Source organism: Ailuropoda melanoleuca, chromosome 13, assembly GCF_002007445.2.
Source record: "Ailuropoda melanoleuca isolate Jingjing chromosome 13, ASM200744v2, whole genome shotgun sequence".
In the NCBI taxonomy this organism is placed as follows: domain Eukaryota; kingdom Metazoa; phylum Chordata; class Mammalia; order Carnivora; family Ursidae; genus Ailuropoda; species Ailuropoda melanoleuca.
This window is the reverse complement of record NC_048230.1, coordinates 60,046,787-60,072,385: the sequence shown is the minus strand read 5'-3', so window position 1 is coordinate 60,072,385 and position 25,599 is coordinate 60,046,787. Positions and strand designations below refer to the sequence as shown.

Sequence of the window (25,599 nt, the reverse complement as noted above, 5' to 3'; positions counted from 1 at the left end):
TTGATCGCTGCGCTGCCTCCAGGGGAAGATCATCAGAAAGCCCGGGTTCCCTGGGTTTTCCTTTACCCAGCTGGATGTTCAGAGCTATGGCTCCTGCCGACAGAGGGCGACCCTGACCCGATGGGGTCGAGCAGGGCTTGGGATTGGGGGTGTGGGGTGGCGTGTAGTGTCCCACAGGAGCTGTAGTGACACTGGGCCTGACTGGGTGCTTTCCTCGACCCAGGCGGGACATATTTCGAGGCCCAGCTGACACCCATTTGTTGACACCCGACGCTGCAATAACCGGGGCGCAGTGCACGTGAATGACCGGCTGGATGGATGCTCCCTTGTGCCTCTTTCCTTTCATTGGGAAAATGGAATGGGGAGCTGCCAGCAGTTCTAGATTAGAGTTCTGGCCCCGCCACTTCTAAACGTGTGAGCCTGGCCAAGTCACCTTCTGTCTGGGCGCCGCGGTGCCTCATCTCTTTGGCTTGCAGGGCCATTGTGAACATTGGGCACCCAGAAAGTACCTGACACATGTCTCCTATGACCTCACAGAGTACACTCTTCGGGAGGCCAGCTTGCAGGGGTGGGGAGGGGTGCAGCTTGCTGGTTTCTGTCCCACGTTCTAGACTGACCTTAGGGACCTGGGAATGGGGTGGAACAAACCTAAAATCGTGAGGCATGCTTTCCCTCCCCACCTCGGTCAAGGGCCTCTTTCCTCCATCCTTTCCAGCCCCAAACAGGCAGAGCGGGCGGTAGTATTCTTCAGTTCCCAATGGGAGATTTTATTTGTAGACTCGTGAATTTGCCCGCCCATCCCTCCCGCTCAGATGATTGCGCCATCTCCACCTTCTCGCACCTCCCGCTCCGGTCCAAGGCCACACCACCTGTGAGCAGAGACCTCGGTGTTAGGAGCTAAGAAGGCCGCCAGGGGGCGCAGCCGCCCGGGAAGAAGGCTCAGGGACCAGGGCCTGCTGAAGTCCTGCAGGTTGGGGATCCGGGTTTTGTGAAGGGGAGGCCTCCCTTTCAGCTGGACCCCCAAGCCCTTCATCCCTTCCTCTCTTGGGACCTCAGTTCTCTCATGGAAGGGTGGAGTATTTTGTTTTCTTTCTTTCTTTCTTTTCTTTTTTCTTTTTTTCCTAAGGAACTTTTTGTTCAGAGTAAATCTTATTTAAAGCATAAATAAATGAAACAAATGTGAGGTGGTGATTTGGTCTAAGAGGGGATGGGATATGGCAGAGCTCTACTTGACTGCTCCCGCTCCCCCCAACATTTGGAAACTCTGAACTCCCTTACTTAGACTCCTGACTGAGATTCTGAGCCACAGCAATTGTGGACCCTTCTGAGGCCTCCAGGCAGTGAGAGGACCCACCTCAGAACCCCCACTTCCAGTGCCCCTCCCCAGAGCCCCTGTTTGGACCTTGAGAGGCCCCGGCCTAGGCACCAGCCTGCTGTGTGGCCTCCATCAATGGTTTCCCCCTCTCTGGGCACTGCTATCTAGCCACAGCCCCCAAGAGTCTGGATCCTGAGCCTCTGACTCTGGGGCCCAGCTCCAAGGCTGGCTTGGGGCCTGTGTCTCACCCTGGCCGGGCAGTGGTGTTGTCACACTCTGTACGGATGGCACATAGGGAGCTCAAGTGATGCCGAGCAGAAGCGGGTACAGCAGCGCTTCACCCAGCGCAGGGCAGATGATCGACACATCACCCGAGGCCCTGGGAGGTGGATTCGTGTGGGCAACCCCTCAAACCAGATCCACTGGTCAGCTGCTTCTGGCTGCTGCTTGTCTCCCATGGGAGTCCTGTGCTGGTAGGTCTTCAGGAAGACAATGCGGGGGTCCCCAGTGGGTGATTGCCTCGCCTGGGCTCCAGGGCAAGTGGTCAGACCATGATCCTTTGATGTCCTTGGGAGCTCAGGCGCCACCTGCTCATCGCTCTGGCGCGCTCCTGCAGGTGACTGCCACGCCTTGCTCTTCTCTCCCAACCCCACCTTGGGCTCCCCTGTGGACTCTAATTTCTTGGATTCCAGTATCTTCGTGGGGCACCCAGCCTCGTGGAGCTCTTCGTTATCTTGTTCCACTCTATCGCAGACATTGCTGCTCCTGGCACAGGAAGGGAAGGCAGTCAGCAGAGCAGGACGAAGGCCCTGGTCCTCCAGCCTCGCCCTGAGACCGTTGCTGTGCAGCCAGCTCAGGGGAGGAGGCTAGAGAGGACTGGAAAAGAAACTTCAACACGAGAGACCTTGTGCCTGGAGGCAGGGGAGGTGATAAGGACTGGCGAAGGGTCAAGAGAGGTTGGGGCGGGGGGAGTCAGTAACCAGGGGTTAGGACACCTAGGACTAGATGTTGTCTGCACAGGCTCCTGGCCAGGGTTCTGCCTCTCTGGATTTCAGTTGATGGGATGAACTAGTCTAGGGTTTTCAAACTGTGCTGCAAAAAACCTTACGTTTCTGAGGAGAAGTCTCAAATGCCCTCCCCATCCTGGGGAGGGCAGGGTGAGCGCAGGATACTTTTCTGCCCAACAATACAATTGCGGCCTGAGGAATGATACTCAGAGAGGTTCTGCTGCTTTAAACAGGTTGGAAAACTATGGGATGAGAGAGACCTGGCCCTTCCAGCCCAGTGTTAACTGATTCCTGGCATCTAGGAGGCCAGCTCAGAGAGAGGAGCTCCGAGAGGGGGCATTAGCCTTCTAGTGCTAGAAGGAGACTGGCCCCAAGGGTGTGTGTAATAGACTGAGTCCTCTGTAAAGTGGCAGCATTGTCCTAGCTGAGTGTGTGTGGGGCGGCACAAGGACTCAGGCTCAACATAATGCCAGTACCGGTGATAACTGCCACCATTGATTGTCTGCTGTACATCAGGCCTGGGACCGTCACACCAGCCCCACAAAGGAGGAGGCAGTGAAGTGGCAGAGTGGCTTGGCGAGAACAGGCTGTCAAGACCCACAAACCGGGTTCACATGTGCTTGTGCCTCTTACCGTCTGCCTGATTTGGGGAAAGAAATTTCACCTCTCAAAGCTTTAGTTTCCTTATCTATAAAACTGGGATAACTCTTGTCTACCTAATAGGACTGCTGTGAAGAATTAACGAAATGGGAAATGCTTGTGAAGTACTTAGCAGGTGCCTAATAAATGTCAACTTCCTTAATATTCTGACATGATTTTTGAGGAAGCCGAGCCTTAGCAAGATGACTGGTCTGCACATGAATCTCTGGGTTGTGTGGATTTGAGGGGGAGGAGGAGTAGGAGGAGTGGCCCCTCTTGCTTGGGTGGTGCCCCAGTTGGTGGTTAGTCCCATAATTGGATGATTGTGACCATGGTTAGGACCACAGCTCTGATATCACACAGGAGTGGCTTCAAATCCTGCCACTTACCAGTTGAGTTAGCTGGGACGGGTCCCTGCATCGACTGAGCCTCCGCTCCCCGTCGGGAAAATAGGGCTAATAAATACATTTGTCATAGAGGCTGTGTGAAAATTAGGTTTTCTACATTTGTCAGCATAGACAGTGCCTGTTCCCAGTGAAGATAGTCACTGGTCTGTAGCGGGGGCCAGGGGTGTGCCGAGCTCACCCAGTGGAGATCCCAAGGATCTTCGGAACTCTGAGCAGTGAATTCCAACACCTCTTGGCCAGGTTATGCAGTTCTTGGATCCGGGGGTTCGAGCTCTTGAGCAGCCTCAAGAGCGATAAGTTTTTTAATACCTGCCAGGGTCAAGAAACCAGGAAAACAGAAGCTTCAGCTTTCCTGGGGTAGCCTCCCCCACCCCACCTAGACTTTGGCTCAACTCAATTCAGTGCTGGGCCTGGTGACTCCTGGGTCACTACAAGCCTGGCAACCAGGAAGGACCAAAATGGGGCGTCTCACCATCTTAAGTCGGTTCCGCCCGATCACTTTGCTGACAGGTTGTGGTATCTTGTCCTGTGGTTCTTCATCTTGTATCTGAGAGACAGAGGGAGAGAGTGCGCTAACACAGGGGCAATCCCCCTGAACGCCTCCGCTATGCTTCTCCATTTGGCTGAGCGTGGTTTGACCAACCTTTGGGCATTTTGTCACCCTAGTTTGGGGGCAGAAATGGGGAGACCATTCTAACTCTCCTGACCTCCCTTCACCCTTCACCTCTCCCTTCCCCCCTGCCCCGAGGCTGGATGGACCCTGCTCTGGGTGTGGTCCGACCCCCCTGTGTCCACTCCCACATCCCACCTTGGAAACCATTCTATTCTTGGGCCTCTTCTTTGCTGATGGACTCATACTGGGGCTGTGAGACCTCAAAGACAGATGGAGCAAGACTGGTACCAGGCACCACTTGCTCCCTGCCCCTCTCAGTTCAGCCAGCACTCAGGCTGGCCATCAGGATGGCTGCGCTGGAGCTTCCAGGGAGGGGAGCTGTGACATCACTGAAATTTGTGACAGCGGCAGGGCTGGGTCTCCAAGAAGTATGTGTGTGGCAGGGGTGGAGGGTGAGGAGGAAACTCCCATCTGTGGAAAAACCTAGTAGGTACCAGACAGAGGCCTATATTGTTAACACCTCCCTATGAGGTAAGAGAATTATCTCCTCTTTTTAAATAAAGAAGCCAAGGTTCAAAGAGTTTAAATAATTTACTCGAGGCCACACAGCTGGGTAATGGTGGAGCTGGAAATTAAGGTCTGACTGCGCATGAAACCAGGCGTTCCCAACTGTGCTCATCTGTTCATTCGTGTCATATGTGGACCGCGCGCCTGCTACATTTGTTATTCTAAGCACTGAAATAAAAGACAGTTCTTACCTTCAAGGAATGTACATTCTAGTGGAGGGAAAACAAAACAGCGCGAGTGCTTATAAATGTTGAACATTTGGCTCTCTGAAACAAAATGTGTTTATCTGTGTGTGTGTGTGTGTATGTGTGTGTTGTTATAAATTTTACTGATAGAAATCTAAAATAATAAAATTCTACAATACTCTTTGTTGTAAATTCCAAAGAGCCCGTTCATTCAAGTGACTTCTCTTGGATTCTGCCTAACTCGTATCCATAACCAACTTATGGTTGCAACGGATACACAAGTGTAGCTCCAACATAAATGTTGACATTTTTACTTACACTAAAGAGGAAGGAGAAAGTACAAAAGTGAAAGAATAAAAATGTTTGAGTTTAGCTCATTCATCAATGACCTATCGACTTACCTGCTGTATTGGATCAGAGTTTTCCAATACTGGAAGTATGTTTTCTCAAAATTTTTTTCATGGTGTGCTATTTACAATGTACCAGCTATAGACGGGACATATGTGTTTACACTTAATTGCATTATTAACATCTCCTCCATTAGTTTCTTAAGGCTAGACCAGGGGTCAGCAAATTTCTTCTGTAAAGGGCAAGATAATAAATGTGTCAGGCTTTATAGGCCATATTGTTGCAACTGCTCAGCTCTGCTATTGTAGTGTGAAAGCAGCCACGGATTCTATGCAAATAAGTAGGCATGGCTGTGTTGCAATAAAACTTTATTTATAAAAACAGTTGTACTGGATTTGGCCCATGATCAAACCCTGGTCTAGACAGTCAACAAAATAATAAATCAAAACCAGATTTATAACAAGTACCTGTGGCTCTGGGGTAAAAACTCCTACCAGGGCGGATTTCAAGCTCCCAGTGTGATGTCACTGAATGCAGAGTTGAATGGAAATGCACCGTAGCATACCATTATGCCTACTACAGTTCTACAAATGTGAGACTCTCAAGAACGTGGATAGTAGCAAAAGGTAGCAAACAATTGGAAAGTGATGAGTTTGAGTGTTTTTCACCTTTGTTTTTAACATCATTAATTTAATTAAGTTTGTATAATTTGATTTTTAATGATCACTATGCTTAACAACCAGTCAGCAGAGTTCGTAGAAGCATAATAGGCTTTTGCAAGCTCTTATGAGTCAGTTCCAGCACACCACTGTCATGTCAGCGGGAAATAAAGTGGGGAGAAAAGTCAACAGGGCAGAGGGCCGAGGGAGAGCAAAGGTAGAAGGTTTGCTATGATTAAAAAGGATGGAATGGGCAGCACTCGCCAACCAGATGAGATTTGAGCAGGGACCTGAAGGAGGTGAAGGAAGGGCAGACTGGTGGTGGCAGGAGATGAGGGGAGGGTAGAGGTTGTGGTGAAGGGTTGGGACAGATGAGGGCTGCTCTGAAGGATCTGCCTAGCTGGCCGCATCAGAAATTGGAAGAGCCTGTGAAAAACAGCTTCCCGATACCACCCCATTCAGTCAGCCAGTCCGATACCCAACCCAGCGTGAGAACCACTCTCCACCATACTGCCTCTAGGACAGAGGGGTGTGCGTGCGTAGGGGGTGCATAGCTCTGCCTTTTAGTAGTGACAGACCAAGCCTAGGCTACAGAACAGCTTTGTCATGTCAATGTCCTTTATTGTTAGGGTGAAGGGGGAGGTTAACATGCTGTGACCTAGGGAAGAAACCTGGAGGTAACTCAAGAAGAAAGCTGTGGGGGACACTCCCTCTCCCCTCTCCCTTCTGTCCAACCCACTAGCCCTGACTCCTCTGCCTGCCCAGGCACCACTCTTCTTGCCAGCACGATTTCAGCCCTTACTACCTGAACCTGGCGGGCTGTATCAGGAGCATGGATAGCTGCCACTCAGCCCCTCAGGTGCCAAGGACTTGGCTATGCATGCAGGACAGCAGCATGAATAGGCAGAGCATGCCTCCTCTCAAGAAGTTCATAGGCCCGGGGGAGAGATACCGCTAGAATATGGGCTCTTCAAGGGCAGAGAGTTTTGTCTGTTCTGATCATTGATAACCCCCCAGAGCCTCATAGGTCACACTAAGTATTTTTTGAAAAAGTGAAGTGAACAGCATTATCAATGACAAAGGAAACCCAAGGGCTGTTGGACTACAGAGGACCAGCCCGAGGAGGTCAGACAAGTCTTTGTAGACACGTGATGAGGGATGAAGGAGTAGAAGTTGGCCAGGCAAAGGGGTGTGAGGTAGGCAGGGCATTCTCAAAAGAGGGAATTTTGAAAACATAGGTGTGGAAAAGAATTATGAACAGTTATATTTTGCTAGAATAGAAAGGAGGGGCCAAGAGTGCCAGTGGCTGACTGTTCAGGGCTTTACCACCAGGCTGCTTGGAGTTTGTCCTCAGGGTCCGGGGACCCCCTGGAAGGGCTCCGGCAACCAGGGCTGGAGATTTGGTGCTGGGGGACTGGCCCAGCTGGCCCTGCCACTATGTTCTAGTACACGCTTTCCCCCTCACGTACTCCCGTCCCTCGGAAGCGGTGTCTATCTGAGCATTTCACCCCCACGGGGGCAGGGAGTTCTCCACGCCCAGACTCTACCCCAGCAGAGACTCCCACAGCGATTTTCCATATTCCATCTTGTTTGGACCTTCCATTTACATAGGAAACCCATTGGTGGGGAGAGAAACTTATCCAATGACACACAGCCTCGTGGACCAACTCCAAGGCTCTTGAGTGGAAAACCACCACTCTTTTTCTCCTTAGTTGTGGTAAAATACACATAACATAAAATTTACCAACTTAACCATTTTTAAGTGTGCAGTTCAGTAGAGTTAAGCACATTCCCACTGTTGTGCAACCATCACCACCATCCATCTCCAGAACTCTTTTTCATCTTGCAAAACTGAAGCTCAATACCCATGAAACATCAACCTCCCATTTCCCCCTCCCCCCTTCCCCCATCCCCGGCAATCACCCTTCTGCTTTCTGCCTCTAGGAATGTGACTGCTCTAAGTACCTCCTGTAAGTGAAATCATACAATAGTTGTCTTTTTGTGTCTGGCTTATTTCACTTAGCACAGTGTCCTTAAGGTCCATCCATGTTATAGACTGTGTCAGAACTTTCTTCCTTTTTTAAGGCTGAATTATTATTATTATTATTATTTTGTATACCATATTTGGTTTATTCATCTATCTGTGGATGCTAGGTTTGCTTCTACCTTTTTTGGGCTATTATGAATAGCGCTGCTAGAACATGGGTGTATAAATATCTCTTTAAGACCCTGCTTTAAATTCTTTTGGGTATATACCCACAAATAGCTGGATGATATGGTAATTCTATTTTTAATTTTTTGAGGAACTGCCATGCTGTTTTCTATAGCGGCTGCACCACTGTGCATTTCCTCCAACAGGGCACAAGGGTTCCAGTTTCTCCACATTTTCACCAACACTTATTTTCTTCCTCCACGTCCTCTTCCCTTTCTCCTCCTCCTCCTCCTCCTCCTTCCTCAGATAGCAGCCATCCATAGCACGTGAGGTTCCACTTTGGTTCGTTTCCTCTCCTAGTTTGTGCTTTAGATTCTTTAAAGTCAGGTTTATTGGGATATCTTTTAATTCATTAAAATTCATCCTTTTTAGTGAACAGTTCCATGAGTTTTGACAAGTGCAAACCACCACAATCAACATATAGAATGTTTTTTAATCCCTCAAGTTCCCCCGCACAATTTCTTTGCAGTTAACCCCCTCCCCTTCCTGGCCCTGGCAACAGCTGATGTATTCTCAGGCCCTACAGCTTTGCCTTTTCCAGACCATCATACAGAGCCTTTTGAATCTGGAATTCTTTCACTTCAAACAATGCACCTGAGATGAGCACATCTTAGGGGGTGGTGGTCCTTTGTTTCTTTTCATTGATGAGTAGTATTTCACTGATGAGTGCACTACTGTGTGTTACATAATCACTGAAGGACATCTGGGCTGGGTTTTGGCAGTTACGAATAACGTTACCAAAAGCATTTGTGTGCAGGTTTTTGTGAGAATATAAGTTTTTATTTCATTTGAGTGAATACCTAGGAGTAGGACTACTGGATCATATGGTAATTGTATGTTTAACTGAATAAGAAACCGCCACACAGTTTTTCTGAAGTAGTCATTCTGTTTTATATCCTGCCGGCAATGTGGGACGGGTCTACTTGCTGCACATCCTGGGCCGCCCTGGGTATTGTTAGGTTGTGTTTTTTAAATTAATTAATTAACTTATTTGAGAAAGAGAGCATGAGTGGGTAAGAGAGAGAGAGAGAATGTGAAGCAAACTCTGTACTGAGTGCAGAGCCCAATGCAGGGCTTGATCTCTCGACTACGAGATCATGACCTGAGCCGAAACCAAGAGTCAACTGCTCAACTGACTGACCCACCCAGACACCCCAGGTTGTGTTTTTAAAAAGCCATTCTAGGGGCGCCTGGGTGGCACAGCGGTTAAGCGTCTGCCTTTGGCTCAGGGCGTGATCCTGGCGTTATGGGATCGAGCCCCACATCAGGCTCTTCCTCTGTGAGCCTGCTTCTTCCTCTCCCACTCCCCCTGCTTGTGTTCCCTCTCTCGCTGGCTGTCTCTATCTCTGTTGAATAAAGAAATTTAAAAAATCTTTAAAAAAAAATAAAATAAAAAAATAAAAAAATAAAAAGCCATTCTAGTAGGTATGTAGTGGTATCTCACAGCAGTGTTGACATTTCCCTAATGACTAATAATCTTGAGCATCTTTTCATGTGCTCATTTGCCATCTATTTATCTCCTCTGATGAAGTGTCCGTTCAGGTCTTTTGCCCATTTTTAAAAATTGGGTTGTTTTTGAGTGCCTGGGGGGCTCAGTCAGTTGGGCATCTGACTCCTGACCTTGGCTGGGGTGTTGATCTTGGAGTTGTGGGTTTGATCCCCACATTGGGCTCCATACTGGGCATAGAGACTACTTAAAAAAATAATAAAAATTGGGTTGTTTTTCATACTATTAAGTTGGGAGTTCTTTGTAAATTCTGGATCCCTTTGTCAGACATGTTTTACAAGTATTTTCCGCAGTCTCTTGTTTATCTTTTCATTTTCTTAACTGCCTTTTGAAGACCAGATTCTTAATTATCAGTTTTTTAATGGATTATGTTTTGGTGTTGTATCTAAGAAATACTTGTTTAGCCCCAAATCACTAAGGCTTACTCTTATGTTTTCTCCTCAACGTTTTATTGTTTCAGGTTTTTAAATTTAGGTCAATGGCTCATTTTGCATTAATTTTTATATATAGTGTAAAGTATGAATCAAGTTTCTTCTATATGGATATCCAGTTATTCCTACACAATTTGATAAGGCTGTCCTCTTTCCTTTGACTTCCTTTGCACTTTTCCCAGCAGTCAATTGACCATGCATGTATGGATCTATTTCTAGATTCTGTTCTGTTTCTTTGACTTATATGTCTACCCTTTTGCCAATAGCATACTGTCTGGATTCCTTTATAGTAAGTCTTATAATCTGTCTTGATTACTATAGCACTATATAGTAATACTCAAAATTAGATAGTGAGTTCTCCAACTTTCCTGTTCTTTTTTTTTTTAAGTTTATTTATTTAAGTAATCTCTACACCCAACATGGGGCTCAAACTCGTAACCCCAAGATCAAGAGTGGCATGCTCTTCTGACTGAGGCAGCCAGGCACTCCTTCTGTTCTTTTCAAAATTGTTTTGGCTATCATGCTTCAATTGTCTTTCCTTACGAATTTTAAGATCAGCTTGTTGATTTCTACAGAAAAGCCTACTAAGATTTTGACTCTGTTCCTTGGACTTTTTGTTCTGAGTTATCCTTTGTTTTTTGGGCACATTTGCAGTTGAGTCATTTTCTCAACATGTTTCCCGCAGTAAAAATTTGAGGTTCAAAGGCCTCTTTTAATTGTTCTCAATTATTTTTGTTAATTTTGAAATGATTATAGATCTGTAGGGAGTTGCAAAAGTAGTACAGTTTCCTCCAGGGGGGGGGGGCGCTTACAATATATACAGTATGAAAACCAGGAAATTGATATTGTACAATCCACAGACCTAATTCAAATTTTAGCAGTTTTACATGCATTCACTTGTGTGTGTATGTTCCATCACCACCAAGATCTCCCTTGTGCTATCTTCCCTTCTCCCCGCCATCCCATCCCTAATCCTTAGAAACCACCAATTTGTTTTCCATCTCTATAATTTTGTCATTTCAAGAATGTTATGTGAATAGAATCATACAGTATGTGACCTTTCGAGATGGGCTTTTTTCACTCAGCATAATGCTCTTGAGATCCATCCAGGTTGTTGCTGTATCAATAGTTCCTTTTATAGACTTAAAAAATCACTATAGAGTCACAGAAAATTCTAAAAAGATATATGCATGGAGGTTCTATGACCTTTCACTCATTTTCCTCCAATGGTAACATCTTGCACAACTCCATTATAATATCAAAACCACTTGTTGATTCATGTAACCGCCACCAAAATCCAGATACAGAGCTGTTGTATCATCCCAAGGCTGCTTCATGCTCTTTGTAGCTATACCCACCCCTCTTTCCTCCCACCCTACCCCCTGGCAACCCTTCATCATTTCTATAATTTTGTTATTTCAAGAATGTTACATAGATGGAATCTTACAGTACGTAACATTACAAGTTTGGCTTTTTTTCACTCAGAATAATGCCCTCAATATCCACCCAGTTGTTGCGTGTATCAATAATTTGTCCCCCCCCCTTTTTTTTTGCTGAGTTTTATTCCACAGTATGGAATGTACCACAGTTTGTTTAACTATTCACTCATTGAAGAACATTTGAATTGTTGCAAATTAGCAACAAGTAAATTAGCTATTACAAGTAAAGCTGCTGTGAACATTCATGTATAGGTTTTTGTATGGACATAGTTTTCATTTCTCCATAATAAATGCCAAGGCGTGTGATTACTAGATCATATGGAGTCTGCTTAGTTTTCTAAGAAGACACAAACTATTTCCCATAGTGACTATATTATTTTACATTTCCACCAGCAATGTATGAATGACCTGTTTTCTCTGCATCCTGACCTGCTTTTGGTATGGTCACTATTTTTTAAAACTATTCTGGTAAGTGTACAGGGATATCTCATCATGGTTTTAATTTGCATTTCCCTAATGGCTGTTGATGTTGAACATATTTTAGTGTGTTATTTGCCACTGCTGTATCCTCTTTGATGAAATATCTGTTTTGCCTATTTTCTAATTGGACTATTTGTTTGCTGTTGAGTTTTGAAAGTTCTTTATGTACTTTAGATTTGAATCCTTTATAATATATGTGATTTGAAATATTTTTTCCCATCTATATACCTTTAATTTCCTTTTTTGATCTTATTTTGCTGACTAGGACTTCCAGTACCATGTTGCATAAAGGTGATGAGAACAGTCATCCTTGCCTTGTTTTTGATCTTATCTTTCACCAGTAAATATGATGTTAGCTGTAGGTTTTCTGTAGATGCTCTTTATCAACTTCAAAGTTACCCTCTATTCCTAGTTTGTTGAGAGTTTTTATAATAATACACAGTGGATTTTGCCTAATGATTTTTCTGCATCAGTTGATATGGTCATGTGATTTTTTTCTTCTTTAGTTCATTACTATGGTAGATTATTATTAATTGATATTTGAATGTTGAACTAAGCCTGCATGCCTGAAAAAATCTGACTTTTTTTTTTTTAATTTTTATTTATGAGAGAGAGAGAGCATGAGCAGGGGGAGAGGCAGATGGAGAGGGAGAACCAGGCTCACTGCCAAGCAGGGAGCCCGATGTGGGGCTCAATCCCAGGACGCAGGGTTCTATCCCAGGACCCTGGGATTATGACCGGAGCCAAAGGCAGATGCTTAACTGTCTGAGCCACTCAGGTGCCCCAAATCCCACTTGGTTTTGGTGTTTAATTTTTTTTATATATTTTTGGATTGAATTTTTGCTAATATTTTGTTGAAGATTTTTTATCTATTTTTGTGAGGGCTATGGGTCCTTTATATAGGACCTGCACTACCCTTGAACTGGTATAGTGTTATTTGAGAGTAGACTTAAAATAGTTGTAAATATATATTATAAATTCTAGGGAAATGACTAAATTTTTTTTTAAAGAAGTGTAATTGGTAGACTAAGAAAGGAGAGAAAAGTGAATCACATAAAATGCTCAAAACAAAAGAAAGCAGAAAAAGAGGGGAAGAAAGAAAAAGAAATAAAGAACAAGTACAACAAATAGAAAACAGTTATAAACATGATCGATATTATGGCAATTATATCAATAATCACTTTATATGTGAATGGCCTAAATATATTCTATATAAGAGACTGAAACTGTCAGAGTGGACAAAAAACCAAGACCTAATTATCTGTTGTTGAAAGGACCCCACTTTAAATATAAAGCCAAAGATAGTTTAAAAATAAAGGGATAGAGAAAGACATACCATCCTAACACTAATCAAAGGAAAGCTAAAGTAGCTATATTAATTTCAGATAAAGCAGACTTCAGAGCAAGAAACATTATCAGGGATAAAGAGGATCATTAAATAATAATAAAGGAGTCCGTAATCCAAGAAGACACAATAATCTTTATTATGTGTGTCCCTAACAATAGAGTATCAAAATATGTGAGGCAAAAACTGGTAGAACTCCAAGGATAAATAGATAAATCCACTACTATAGTTGGAGACTTCAACACCTCTCTTTCAATATTTATAAATCAAACATGCAGAACATCAGTAAGGGTATAGTTGAACATCACCAGCAGTGAACTTGATCTAATTGGCATTTATGGAATACTTCATCCACCAAACAGCAGAATATGCATTCTTCTCAAACTTATATGGAACATTCATGATAGACCACATTCTGGGCCATAAAACACACCTGAACGGATTTAAAAGAATAGAAATCATACGAAGTATGTTCTCAAACCACAGTGGAATTAAATTAGAGACCAATAACACATAGCTGGAAAAGTCCAAGATACTTGGAGATTAAACAATACACTACTAAATAACACATGGATCACAGAAGAAATCTCAAGAGAAACTTAAATATATTTTGAACTAGGGGTGTCTGGGTGACTCAGTTGGTTAAGTGTCCAGCTCTTGATTTTGCCTCAGGTCATGATATAGGAGTCATGAGATTGAGCCCCATGTAGGGCTCTGCTGTCAGCAGGGAGTCTGGTCGAGATTCTCTCTCTCCCTCTGCCTCTCCTACTGCCCCCCAACCGGCCCTTACATGCTCTCTCTCTCTCTCTCTGAAAATAAGTAAATAAAATCTTAAAAATTTTTTTTGAACTAAATGAAAGTGAAAATACAACTTTTCTAAAGTGTAGGGTGCAGTGAAAACAATGCTTAGAGGGAAGTTTATAGCACTAGTGTATATATTGGAAAAGAGGAAAGATCAGAAATCAATCCAAGCTTTCACCTTATAAAACTAGAGAAAGAAGGGGAGTTAAAGCCTAAACCAAGCAAAAGAAAAATAATAAAAATTAGAGCAGAAATCAATGAAATTGAAAACAGGAGCACAATAGAGAATATCAATGAACCCCACAAGTTGTTTTTTGAAAAAGTAAATAAAATCTACAGACCTCTAGCCAACCTAACCAAGAAAAAAAGAGGACACAAAATACCAATATCAGAAATTTAAGTGAGGCCACCACTACTGATCCTAGGGACATCAAAAGGATAATAGAGAAATATCATCAACAACTCCATGCCCTCAAGTTTGATAACTTAGACCAAATGTGTCTATTGTATTGTGTTTTGTTTTGTTTTGGTACTGTCTTTGTCTGGGTTTGGTAATACTAACCTCTTAAAATTACATTGAGAAGTGTTCCTTCCTATTCCATTTTCTGAAAGAGTTTGTATAGAATTGGTATTAATTCTTCTAATTAATCCTTCTAATAAATAAATAAATCCTTCTAGTGAAACTATCTGGTGCTGGATATTTCTTTTTCAGGAGGGTGTGTGTGTGTGTGCCTGTGTGTGTGTTTTGCATTGACTACAAATTCAATTTCTTTAATAGTTATAGAGCTATTTTTATGATCTATCTCATGTTGGGTGAGTTTTGGCAGTTTGTACTTTTTGAGGATTTAGTCCTTTTCATCTAAATTGCCAAATTTGTGTGTGTAGAATTGTTCTTTATAGACCCTTATTATCTCTTTATTGTCGGAGCCTGTAGGGATATCCTCTGTGGCACTCTTGAAATTGACTGTTTAGGTCTTTTTTTTCTTTTTTTCCTTTGTCAATCTTGTTAGAAGTCTGTCCACTTTATAGATCTTTCCAAAGAACCAGCTTTTTGTTTCTTTGATTTTCTCTATTGTTTTTCTATTTTCAGTTCTTTGGGATTTTTGCTCTTCTGATTCTAGTTTAAGGCAGGAAATTAGATTATTAGTTAGAGGTCTTTCTTCCTTTGAAAGTAAATATTTAGTGCTGTAAATTTCCCTTTCAGCATGGCCCTAGTTGTGCCCCACATATTTTGATACTTTGCATTCAGCCAAATTTTTAAAAATGTTGTTGAGATCTTCACTTTGACTCATAGATTTTTTAGAAGTATGTTGTTTAATTTCCATGTGTTTGGAGATTTTCCTGTCACCTTTCTGTTACTGATTTGGATCTATTTGATTCCATTGTGGTCAAGGGAACACACACTGTATAATTTTGATTGTTTAAGTCTCTTGAGGTTGACTTTGGACTTAGGATATTGTCTTTTGGGGTGAATGTTCCGTGGCACTTGAATGTGTATCTTGCTGTGGTTGGGTGGAGTGTTCTCTAAATGTCAATTAGATCCTTTTGGATGATGGTTTTGTTAAGTTCTTACATATTCTGCTGCTTTTCTGCTTTGTATTTCAATCAGTATTTTATTTTATTTATTTATTTTTAAAGATTTTATTTATTTATCTGACAGAGAGAGAGAAAGCACAAGCAGGGGGAGCGGCAGAGGAAGAGGGAGAAGCAGGCTCTCTGCTGAGCAGGGAGCCTGATGCAGGGCTCCATCCCAGGACTCAGGGATCATGACCTGAGCCAAAGGCAGATGCTTAACCGACTGAGCCACCCAGGCGCCCTTCTATCAGTATTTTAGAGATGTGTTGAAGTCTCCAACTCTGAGAGTGGATTTGTCTGTTTCTCCTTTCAGTTCTATCAGTTTGGTGCCTATACATTTAGGATTGCTTTGTCTTCCTCATGGTTTGACCCTGTTATCATTATGTAATGTAACCTCTTTTCCCTGGTGATTTTCTTTTATTTAATATTAAGATGGCAGATTCTGCTGTCTTTTGATTAATGTTTGTTTGGCATATCTTTTTCAATCCTTTTACTTTCAACCTACCTATGTCATTATACTTGAAGTGAATTTCTTGTTGACAACTTATATTTGGGTGATTTTTTCATATTCTATTTTGTAGGTCTTTCTCACTTTTAAATGATATATTTAGGCCATTGCCTGTTCATGTAATTATTTGTGTCTTAGTGCTTCCATTTGCCATTTTATTGTTTGTTTCCTCTGTTTTTCATTCCTCTGTTCCATTTTTCTACCCTTCCTGTGTTACTTGAACATTTTTTAGGATTCCGTTTTTTATTTAATCTATGGTGTTTTTCTTTCTTTCTTTTTTAAAGATTTTATTTTTTAAAGTCATCTCTACACCCCTTGTGGGGCTCAAACTCACAATCTGAGATCAAGAGTTGCATGCTGTACCGATTGAGCCAGCCACGTGCTCTCTTTGGTCATTCTTTTAGGGTAGGTCTTCAGACAACAAATTCTCTTAGTATTTCTTTCATTTGAGAATGTCTTGATTTCTCATTCCTAAAAAATCTTCTTGCTGGGTACAGCATGTCAGAGATAATAAAATTATTTAAAGTAGAAAGGACAGATTTTGATCAGTAATACACTGTTGTAATAGGAAAAAGAATCCAGTGTGAACTGAACTCAATTTTGATTTGTACAAGAGATGACTCAGCATCTTAAAGGAATTTGGGAATAGGAGGGGGTGAGGGGAATGCTCTGTAGAGTTAAGGAAGTGAAAATTTACAGAAAGCAGAAGGAGGATATTGGTACATGTAAAACCCATCTAGGTTTGCTAACTGCAGCTACTGATGTTAGGTTCCTACCCTCCCACAGAAGACGCGTATCTTGCTGCTGGGAGACAGGGGCCATATCTTCAGGGGTTGGCTGGAACAGTGAGTTCGTTGGGCAGCTTTGAGTTTCTCAGACAGGCACTTTAAGGGGTCTGGGGTCATCCTAGCTGATAGAAACTATGTTGGTATTTGTTCAAGTCTTTATAGACCAAGGTTAAGGCCTGGTCGAAAAGAGGGCTCAGAGGAGCCCAGGTAGAGTTTGGGTCAAGGAGACAGCCTTTGTCAAGCACTCCGGATCGACTGTGTTTTCCTTCACTACTTAAAAATGTTGTGCCACTTTTGTTCTGGCCTCCAAGGATCATGAGAACCTGCTGCAACTGAACTGTTGTTCTCCTATAGATAGGATATCATTTCTCCAACTGCCTGGAAGATTCTTTCTTTGACTTGAGTTTTCAGAAGTTTGATTATGGTGTGTATGACCATGGATTTATTTTTCTTTATGTTGGAGATTCAGTCAGCTTCTTGAACCTGTAGGTTCAGGTCTTTGTCGAATTTGGGGAAATTTCAGCTATTATTTTCTCGAATGTTTTTTCAGCTTCACTTCCTTTTCCTCTCCACCTGGAACTCCAATGACACAAATGTTAAATCTTTTGTTATTGTCTCACAGGCTCCTGAGGCTCTGTACTTTCTTTGTTTCTTTCCTAATATAATTTTCTCTCTTTTTCAGATTGGATCATTTCTACTGTTCTCCCTTCAAATTCACCGATCCTTTCATACGTTATCTCCATTCTTCTATTGAGCCTCTCCAGTAGGGTTTTTGTTTTTTTGTTTGTTTAATTTTGGTTTCTGTATTAATTTCCTAGACCTGCCTGCTGTAACAACTGGCTTGATGGCTTAAAACTATAGAAGTTTATTTTCGCACAGTACTGGAGTCCAAGAGTCCACAAATCAAGGTGTTAATTCCTTCTGGAGGCTCTAAGGGAGAATCTGCCCTGTGCCTAGCTAGCTTCTGGTGATTGCCCACAATCCTTGGTGTTCCTTGGCTTATAGACCTATCATCCTGGTATTTGCTTCCATCTCACATGGTGGTCTCCCTTGGTATCTATCTGTGTTTTCACATAGTCTTCTTATAAAGGCTACTAGTTATTGGATTTAGTGCCTACACTAATCCAGTATGACCTCATTTTAACTAATTATTTCTGCAAAGATTCTATTTCCAAATAAGGTCACATTCTGTAGTACTGGGTAGACATGAATTTTTGGAGAACACTCTTCAACCCAGCACAGTAATTTTTTCTTCAGTTCTAGGATTTCTATTTTCTTTATGCCTTCTATTTTTTCCCCTGAGATTTTTTATTTTTTGATTTATTTCAAGAATATTTGTTGAAGCATTTTTATAGTGATTGTCTTAAAATCGGAGTCAGGTAAATCCAGCAACGCTGTGATCTGTTGGCATCTCTTCTTTGTCTTTTCTTATCCAAATTGAGATTTTCCTGGTTCTAAGTATGATGGATTATTTTCAGCTATAACCTGGACATTTTGGAAATTATGTTATGAGACTGGATCTCATTTAAATCTTCTGTTTTAGTAGGCCTTGGATGACCTGGGCCAGTGAGACGGGGCACCAACTCTTTACCACCAGGTGAGAGTGAAAATCGAGGCTAGGTTCATGATCCCACTCATACCACCCAGTTGGGCAAGGGGAGGGTCATCTCATTACTGCTGGACAGAGGTGGACATCTAGGCTCTACACTTGGCCTCCTCTACACTGGGGGAAAGGAGTGGTGCCTCATTATTGCTGCGTGGGGATGGCAGTGCGGCTTCCCACATGGCCTCCTCTGACACCATGGAAATGGGGAGGGATTCTTGGGGAGGGGTACTTGTTACTGCTGGGCAGTGATGAAGCCCAGGCTCCCACCCGGTCTCCTCTAACAGTACCTAGAGGTGAAGTGGGGGAGGTGACCTGTTACCTTTGTTACAAGACAAACATTGAAGTCTGGCTTTCCCCTCTGTCTTTGCTAGTGGAGGCTGGGTGGGAGTGGTTTTTCCTCTAGTTTTGCTGGAGTGGGACATTTAATATCAGAAGATTTCTGTCTTGCTAGGGTGGCCCTTTCTCAGGCTTTTCATGGGGACAGTTTTTATCTGTGCCTGTTTGGCATTTCCAGGTTGCAGGCTTCTCCAGACCCTAGCAAAAAGAAAACCTGCTAGAGTTCCTGGTTGGTCTGCCTTCCCATGTTTGTTTGAGATACAACGTTCAGCATTTTAAGCTGTACTTAGTGGGAGGGATAGAGAGAAATGCATCTACTCCATTTTGTTCAGAACCAAAAATCCTGTTTATAATTTATACTCTCTTTATCCCTATACATCCAAGCTGGAGATGTTTCTGGATATATTATCCTTTTAAGAACTTGTAGGTCACTCTGAATCTTATTCAGGGCACTCTATTAGGCAAAAGCCATGCCCACAATTTCTTTGAGATAAGCCCTTCTCTGCATTAGGCTTCTGCTGAAATGGCTAAGGGACTACACAACACCCCTAAGCTTTCTAGAATTCCTATTGTTTGATTCAGAGGATCTGTGAGGCACACCTATAATTTCTTTAGATCTTTTATCTGACTGAATAGTACTCTAAGGCATTGCCTTTAATCTTCCTGAGATGTAAACTCAAGATTTTGTAGCCATATTCTCAGTTTCTTTTTTTTTTTTTTTTAAGATTTTATTTATTTGAGAGGGAGAATGAGAAAGAAAACCCAAGTGAAGGGAGGGGCAGAAGGAGAGGGAGAAGCAGATTCCCCTGCTGAGCAGGGAGCCCGACACAGGCCTCGATACCAGGACACTGGGATCATGATCTGAGCCCAAGGCAGACGCTTAACCTACTAAATCATTGAGGCGCCCCTCTCAGTTTCATTTTTGGACCACATTGTTTTGGATGTTTTCAATGTCATGGATTTGAGGTTTGCTAGGAAACCACTTCTTAATGTTACTGTCATTTGCCATTTGGAAAGGCTGAGAATTTCCTCCCATGAAGTCCTGGCTCCTTCGTATTTAACAGTGCTTCCTTTTCGCTCAGGGTGCCTCCACCTTGGCACTGCTGACACTCTGGGCAGGCTGACCCTTTGTGTGGGGGCGGCGGTGCGAGGGGTCTGTGCCCTAGAGGGTAGTTAGCAGCATTCCTGGCCTCTACGACCTAGATGCCAGTAGCAACCTCTCCAGTTTCAACAACCAAAAACGTTTCCAGACATTGCCAAATGTCCCCCTGGGAGGCAGCCTCGCCATCACTTGGGAACTGCTGCTTTAGTTCCTTTCTCCCTGCTGGCATTTTACTGTCAGCAGCGAGAAGAGACCAGGTGGCACCTTCACCACCTTGCTTGGAAATGTCCTTAGCTAGACCACCCTGTTCATTAGGCATACTCTCTGCTTTCCTCTTCACTGCAGGCGATGGGGCTGCTAACCTCTGTGTCGTGACATCACGCGCTTCCTCTTTCCCCAGTTTCCAGGAGCGTTTACCTGCTTTCCCATCTGTCCTGGCTGCTGTCTTATCAAAGGCCTGAGGCTTCTATCAGCAGCTTTTCCAAGGTACTTTGACTACACTCTCCTCCGTTTGTTGCCAGTTCTCATGCCACCACCACGCTTCGGAGCTGACACGGCAGCACTCTACCGCAGTACCAAAGTCTCTACCCCTTTGCTCCTGCTGCATGGCAATACAAACTTAGCCGTTTGATATGAGTATTTAGTATCTCAGAGGCTTTGGGCAGCAGGAATCCAGTAATGCTCTAGCTGAAAGGGTTCTGCCTCAGTCTCTCACGAGGTTGCAGGCAGGCTGCTGGCCAGGACTGCAGTCCTCTCAGGGCGCTACCAGGGCTGGTGGATCTGTTGACATGCTCGCTCATGTGGTTGCTGGCAGGCCTCTGCTCTTCCTGGCTGTTGGCTGGAATCTTCTGTTGCTTGCCACGTGGGCCTGTCTGCATGGCTTTTGACAACATAGCAACTTGCTTCTCCCAGAGTGAGTGATCCAAGCAATAGAGGACACACACCCAAGACGGAAGCTGTGGTCTTCTGTTTTCTTAATCCTAATTTTGGATGGGACCCACCATCCTTTCTTAGTGGTCACAGAGAGTAACCTTGATCCAGTGTAGCCGAGGACTACACAAAGGTATGACTAACGACAGGCACCAAGCTCTGGGGGCTATTTTGGTGGGCAGCTTGCTGCATTTCAGTTTTAGTCAAGTCAGGATATTTTTCTAATTTCCTTTTGGACTTCGTTTTTTGACTCATGGGTTATCATGAAGTGTTATGTTTTACTTCCAAGTATTGGGGGTGTTTCCCAGATATCTTTATTAGTTATGTTTCAGTTCTCGTAGAGTCGTATCAACATTTTTTATGATTTAATTTTTTAAAAAAATTTGTTGAGGTTTGTTTTGTGGCCCAGACTACAGTGTATCTTGGTGTGGTTTTATGTGCATTTGAAAGACTGTTTGCTCTGCTGCTGTTGGGTGAAGTGTTATAAAAGTATCAGTCGGAACAGGTCAGTTGATAGTGTTCAGGTTTTCTACATCTTCCCTTCTTTGTCTGTCTACTTGTTTTACTGATTACTCAGAGAGCAGTATCGAATTCTCTAACTGAAATATAGATTTTTCTCTTTCTATTTTAGGTCTATTGGTTTTTACTTCACCCATTTTTGAAACTCTATTATTAGATGTATTCACATTTATAATAGTGGAGTCTTCTTGGTGAATTGAACCTTTTATCGTTATGAATATCCCTCTTCATCACTGGTAATAGTCTTTTTGAAGCTTACATTTGTCTGGTATTAATAGTGCCACTCCAATTTGCTTTGATTACTGTTTGTATGGTGTATCTCGTTCCGTTCATTTACTTTTAACCCATATATTTCTTTATAGTTAAATCGGGTTTCTTATAGACCGTACATTATTGCCTTTTGTTTTACTTCTCACTGCACTAGTCTGTCTTTTAACTGGTTGTCTTTCATTGACAGTTGGATTAAAATCTTATATCTTGCTATTTGTTTTATATTTTACATCTTTTTTCCTCATTTTTTCTCTTTTTCTTCCTTACTTTGGATTAATTACATTTTTTCAGGGAAAAACATCCATCTATTGGGTACAAAAATAGACAATAAGACTTAAACTGCATTTGATCGAAACAGTTGAGGACTCATAGCATACCCAAGAACACGAACAGCAGCACAGTTGTGTTTGTTGGTTCCCTTGGCCCCAAGTCCAGCAGCTGATATGGTGGCCCAGATGCCCAACACATACAGAGTGGGTTTACACCATGGCTGAGGAGCCAGGCCCAGAACTTTTATAGCAAGCATTAAGCAAGCCCTCCTTGATTTGACAAAGATATGATCTGATCTCTCAAGCTCTATTAACAATCAGCAATCCTGGGCAAGGACCCAGGTGAAAGAGAAGTCATATCCTTGCAATCTTGATATAGTCAACAAGACATGTTGAACAAAAAAAAGCTCAGGGAGATTGTCTCCCAATATTTTTATTACCCCACTTTATCTCCATATTGGCTTGTTATGTAAACTTCTTTAAAAAAATTTTTTTAGTGGTTGCCCTTGCATTTAGAACATATACCTTCAATTAATCAATGTCAATCTTCAAATAATGTTATACAACTTCTTATATAGCAGAGGCTCCTTCAACAGTGTATTTCCAATTACTCATCCCATCATTTTGACTATTGTTATTGTTATACATTTTACTTTTATATATGCCATCTATCCACAACATATTGCTACTTTTTAAAATTGAAATGTAGTGACATACAATTTTACATTAGTTTCAGGTGTACAACGTAGTCATTCGACAATTATATACATTACAAAATGCTCACCACGATAAATGTACTTACCATCTGTCACCACACGAAGTGATTGACTATATTCCCTATGCTGCACTTTACATCCCCATGACTTCTAAAGCGAAAGAGTAGTGTATTGCCACTCTTTTGCTTTAGATAGTCAGTTGTCTTGTAAGGTGATTAAAAACAGAAAAATGTCTCTTCTATTTACCTTTATTCTGTCCATTTCTGGAGATCTTTACTTCCTTACGTAGACCTTTCTGGAGGCAGAAAGAATGTGATGCTGGAGAGAAACCTGAATCTACCTAAGGAAATGAACTCTTCTTACCCATCTGCACGGAGGCCCCATCTTCCTCCCACCTCACAAGTGTGGCAGTGCCCGCGTCCCATTTCTTCTTGGAGGCTCCTGTCCTTCTTTGGAATTCAGGTTAATTGGTTACTCTGCAACCTCAGCTCTCTGATGGGTTTGACAAAAGTTGTAATTTTTTAGACTACCTAACAATTTTTAAAAATTGTGATTAGTGTGGTAATGATGCTCTTCGCAGCTTTATGCATCCTGGATGGAAGCCGGGAATCTCAGCCATCTACCTGTCCAAGGCTCCTTCCACCTCCTTCTGCCGTCTGCTCCTGGGGATGCTGCCTGGGTCTTTCTCTTGCCTGACACCCTTCCAGCTTAGCCTCCTGAATTATCTCTAGCGTGGATGCTTTTCCCTCTCTAGCCCTTCACGTGGCAACTATCTGGCAAAGAGAAGGGACGGAGGTTCCAGATCTGTCACCATCTTGGGGACAGGTCAAAACAATCCATGGAGTTCTGTTTCTAGGGATGAGAGTGGAACGGGGGAGGGGGTGGCTTTGGGAGCTGAGCTCTCACCCACCATACTCCTGAGTTGGTCTCATTCCTCTGTGCTAGGACGTGGGACCAAGTATCTACTTTATTCATTAATGAGGAATAAGAATCAAACTGACTAAAATATTTCTTGGAAGCTGGAAACTGCCACAGGACAGAATGGGAACAGGCTGGGAGCAGTGGTTACAAGCACAGTCTCTAGGAGCAGCCTCTGTGGATTTGAATTCCATCACTTATTTGCCGTATGGCCTTGGACAAGTCCCTTCTCCTCTCTGTCTCTCAGTTTCTGGATCTGTAAAATGGAAATAATAATACTATTTACCTCACAAGATTGTTGAGAAGATTAAAAGAGTTAATATATGCAAAGCACTTATAATAGCAACAGATATATAATAAGCTCTGTAGAAGTATTAACTATTAGGGTGGACTTCCTATAATTTCAGAAATTCACTTAACAAAGCACTTTCCTCCCTTTCTCAGAACCCATTACAATCAAAACACCTAATGTTTATTGAGCATCTTCGAAGTGCCCACATCCCGTATTAAACATTTTATATGAATTATCTCACGAGTGGTAAGGATTAATTATTCCTACCTAATAAGCAAGGAAATCAAGGAACAGGGAAATTAAGTGTTTACACAGCTGGCTAGATGCAGAGCTAGGTTTGTAACCCAGGAGGGTCCGACTACCACGCCTGTGCTCTTAACCACTTGCTTCCCACAAACTAGTTTCCTTGCTTGTAAAATAGTGGGAACGCTGCTTGCTGTATTTCTCTCACAGGGTTGTGTTGAGATCCCACTAACAATAGGAGAAGCCGCGCTTTGGGTATTTGTACAGTGCTGGTCCCCTGACAGGGAAACCTGAGTATGTCCTGACTCCATCCCTTTGCACATGCCCATCCCCCGTCTTCTCTGCTTGTTGAACTCATTTCTTCAAGACTCGGCTCAGATATCAGCACCTAGATTTTATTCTAACAATGGAGGGATTAAAGCAGGGGGTGGCGTTTTGAATGCAGACTTGCGTTTTGAAATGGTGGCTGATTGCTGTGTGTTACAGGGCGGGGGATTGAGGGGGATGGAGAGTAGCAAGGCCAAAGCGAGTACAGGAAAACCAGGTAGAAGGCTACTGGAGGAGCCAGGGGAGAGATAGAGATGGAAACCGAGAGGAATGGTGGATTGAAAAGTTATTTAGGGAAGAGAATCGACAGAGAATGGAGGTGTATTTAGCACAGGACAGGGAGGTTCCAAGGATGACTTCTAGTTCCTGGCTTGCTCGCGGATGTTTGTTGAGTGAATGAACGAATGACCCCACAGAAGAAGTATTCCCGACAGACACCCCCGACCCCGTTCTGTTCCCGCGGCTTCTGGAGCTGTGAGCACAAGGGGATGGGTGGGAGGGAGGAGGGAAAGAATGGGCATAGAATCTCAGTCCAGAAGCTGCAAGATTGGACACTTCTGGCACTGGTTTGAGCAGGAGGCGCGGAGAGGGGGTCAAGCGTTCCCTCCTGTCGGCCGGCAGTTTGCGCCTCGCCCCTCCACCCCCGCCAGCCTGGAAGCGCAGAGCCCCTGTTCGCGCCCTGGAGGACTTGGCTCCACGCCGGCGTCTCCGGGCGCGGCGCAGCGGCCCACCCCTGCAGCCCTGACCCTCCCCGTCCCGGCGCCCATCCCGCCCAGTGCGCTGGAAGGCTGGGCGGCGGCTCGGTGCGGTCCCGGAGCCAGAACCCGGGGCTGCCGGGTGAGTGCCAGGGTCAGGGGGCCCTCCGCCGCGGCGCACCTGCCCTGATGCGCCGCACCGGGTCAGTGCCCTCCCGGCTCCAGCGGGTCCCCTTCCCCGCTGCCCCTTCTCGCCCAGAGTACGAGTGCGTTGCGGCGGGGCTGCCCGGGAGTCGCGAGCAGCAAGTGCGCGTGGGTCGAGAACCCGCGCGTGTCCCCGCTGCGGGGCTGCGCCGCACAGCGCGGCGCAGCAAGTGGATCTGAGCGTGCGAAGCCGAGCACCCCGGCGGCGGGCGGAGTGCGGACCAGCGCGGCCAGCTGCGGGGCAAGGATGCGCGCCGGCAACTTTTCGCCCGGCCTGGAAGTGCGAGCGGTCGCGCCCGAGGGGGCTCCCCTAGGCCGCCGGGAGGGAGGCGAGCGCGGGTGCCGG

General features: G+C 44.0%; 3 protein-coding genes across 6 annotated transcripts in view; 2 read left to right on the top strand and 1 right to left on the bottom strand.

Moving 5' to 3' along the window:
• DBNDD2 (dysbindin domain containing 2) overlaps window positions 1-25,599 on the top strand; it is a 38,511-nt gene that overhangs the window by 9,074 nt on the left and 3,838 nt on the right. Inside the window, exon 1 of one of the 3 annotated variants that reach the window (XM_011222577.3) lies at window positions 25,040-25,191. The exons of 1 other annotated variant lie outside the window; for it this stretch is intronic. The gene's annotated coding sequence lies outside the window, so the exon portion shown is untranslated. Of the gene's footprint in view, window positions 1-25,039; window positions 25,253-25,599 lie in introns of those variants that run through there. One more of the 3 variants, XM_034639849.1, reaches the window with a different exon arrangement.
• The window catches only part of SYS1 (SYS1 golgi trafficking protein), a 36,579-nt gene that overhangs the window by 9,144 nt on the left and 1,836 nt on the right, over window positions 1-25,599 (top strand). The window lies entirely within an intron of this gene.
• Window positions 768-4,232, bottom strand: TP53TG5 (TP53 target 5). Of its 2 annotated transcripts, none has more exons than XM_019797672.2 (5): window positions 4,177-4,232; window positions 3,841-3,915; window positions 3,547-3,677; window positions 1,591-2,080; window positions 768-869 (listed from the first exon to the last, which is right to left on the bottom strand). In XM_019797672.2, the coding sequence occupies exons 1-5, from the start codon at window positions 4,222-4,224 to the stop codon at window positions 768-770; spliced, it is 846 nt and encodes a 281-aa protein (XP_019653231.1). In that variant the 5' UTR covers window positions 4,225-4,232. The 2 variants fall into 2 exon arrangements, with proteins under 2 accessions (XP_019653231.1, XP_034495739.1); XM_034639848.1 differs by having other exon boundaries at window positions 807-869; window positions 1,564-2,080.